General features: G+C 45.5%; 1 protein-coding gene across 1 annotated transcript in view; it reads left to right on the top strand.

The window, feature by feature from the left end:
* The window catches only part of LOC119585909 (multiple epidermal growth factor-like domains protein 6), a 4,752-nt gene that overhangs the window by 3,887 nt on the left and 432 nt on the right, over positions 1-433 (top strand). Inside the window, exon 10 of the mRNA XM_037934631.1 lies at positions 195-296. Within this exon, the coding sequence (XP_037790559.1) occupies positions 195-296 (102 nt within the window). The remainder of the gene's footprint in view (positions 1-194; positions 297-433) is intronic.

Genomic DNA, 433 nt, shown 5'->3' with positions numbered 1-433 from the left:
TACATAATCGGCATTAACAGACTGTCCTTATGATTATTTACATTCATTATCACCTTTATTACTACTATCTACGTATCAACCTTATCAGTGTCGTCATGAAAAGCAGAATCAGTGTTTTCAGTCTTTCTCTAATTAATTTCCTATGTGATCTTCGCCAAACTCTTAACTCCGTGACGCATGATCTGCTCCGCCAGCCTGCCCTGAGGGGAGCTACGGCGCAGGCTGTGCCATGAACTGCAGTTGTGCCAACGGTGCCAAGTGCGACCACATATCCGGGGCCTGCATGTGCCAGCCAGGTGAGGCACTGCCGCGGCCGCCTCAAGGCCTGCGTCAAGATGTCTGATGCATTCCTTTGAAATTAAATTTTCTTGGATTATAGCTATGCGTAGACACACTAAAACAAGCAAAAGCACACACATGTATAAGAATGTAT

Source organism: Penaeus monodon, chromosome 20, assembly GCF_015228065.2.
Source record: "Penaeus monodon isolate SGIC_2016 chromosome 20, NSTDA_Pmon_1, whole genome shotgun sequence".
Classification (NCBI taxonomy): Eukaryota; Metazoa; Arthropoda; class Malacostraca; order Decapoda; family Penaeidae; genus Penaeus; species Penaeus monodon.
Note: the sequence above shows the minus strand (reverse complement) of the source record. Positions and strands in the feature narration are given on the sequence as shown.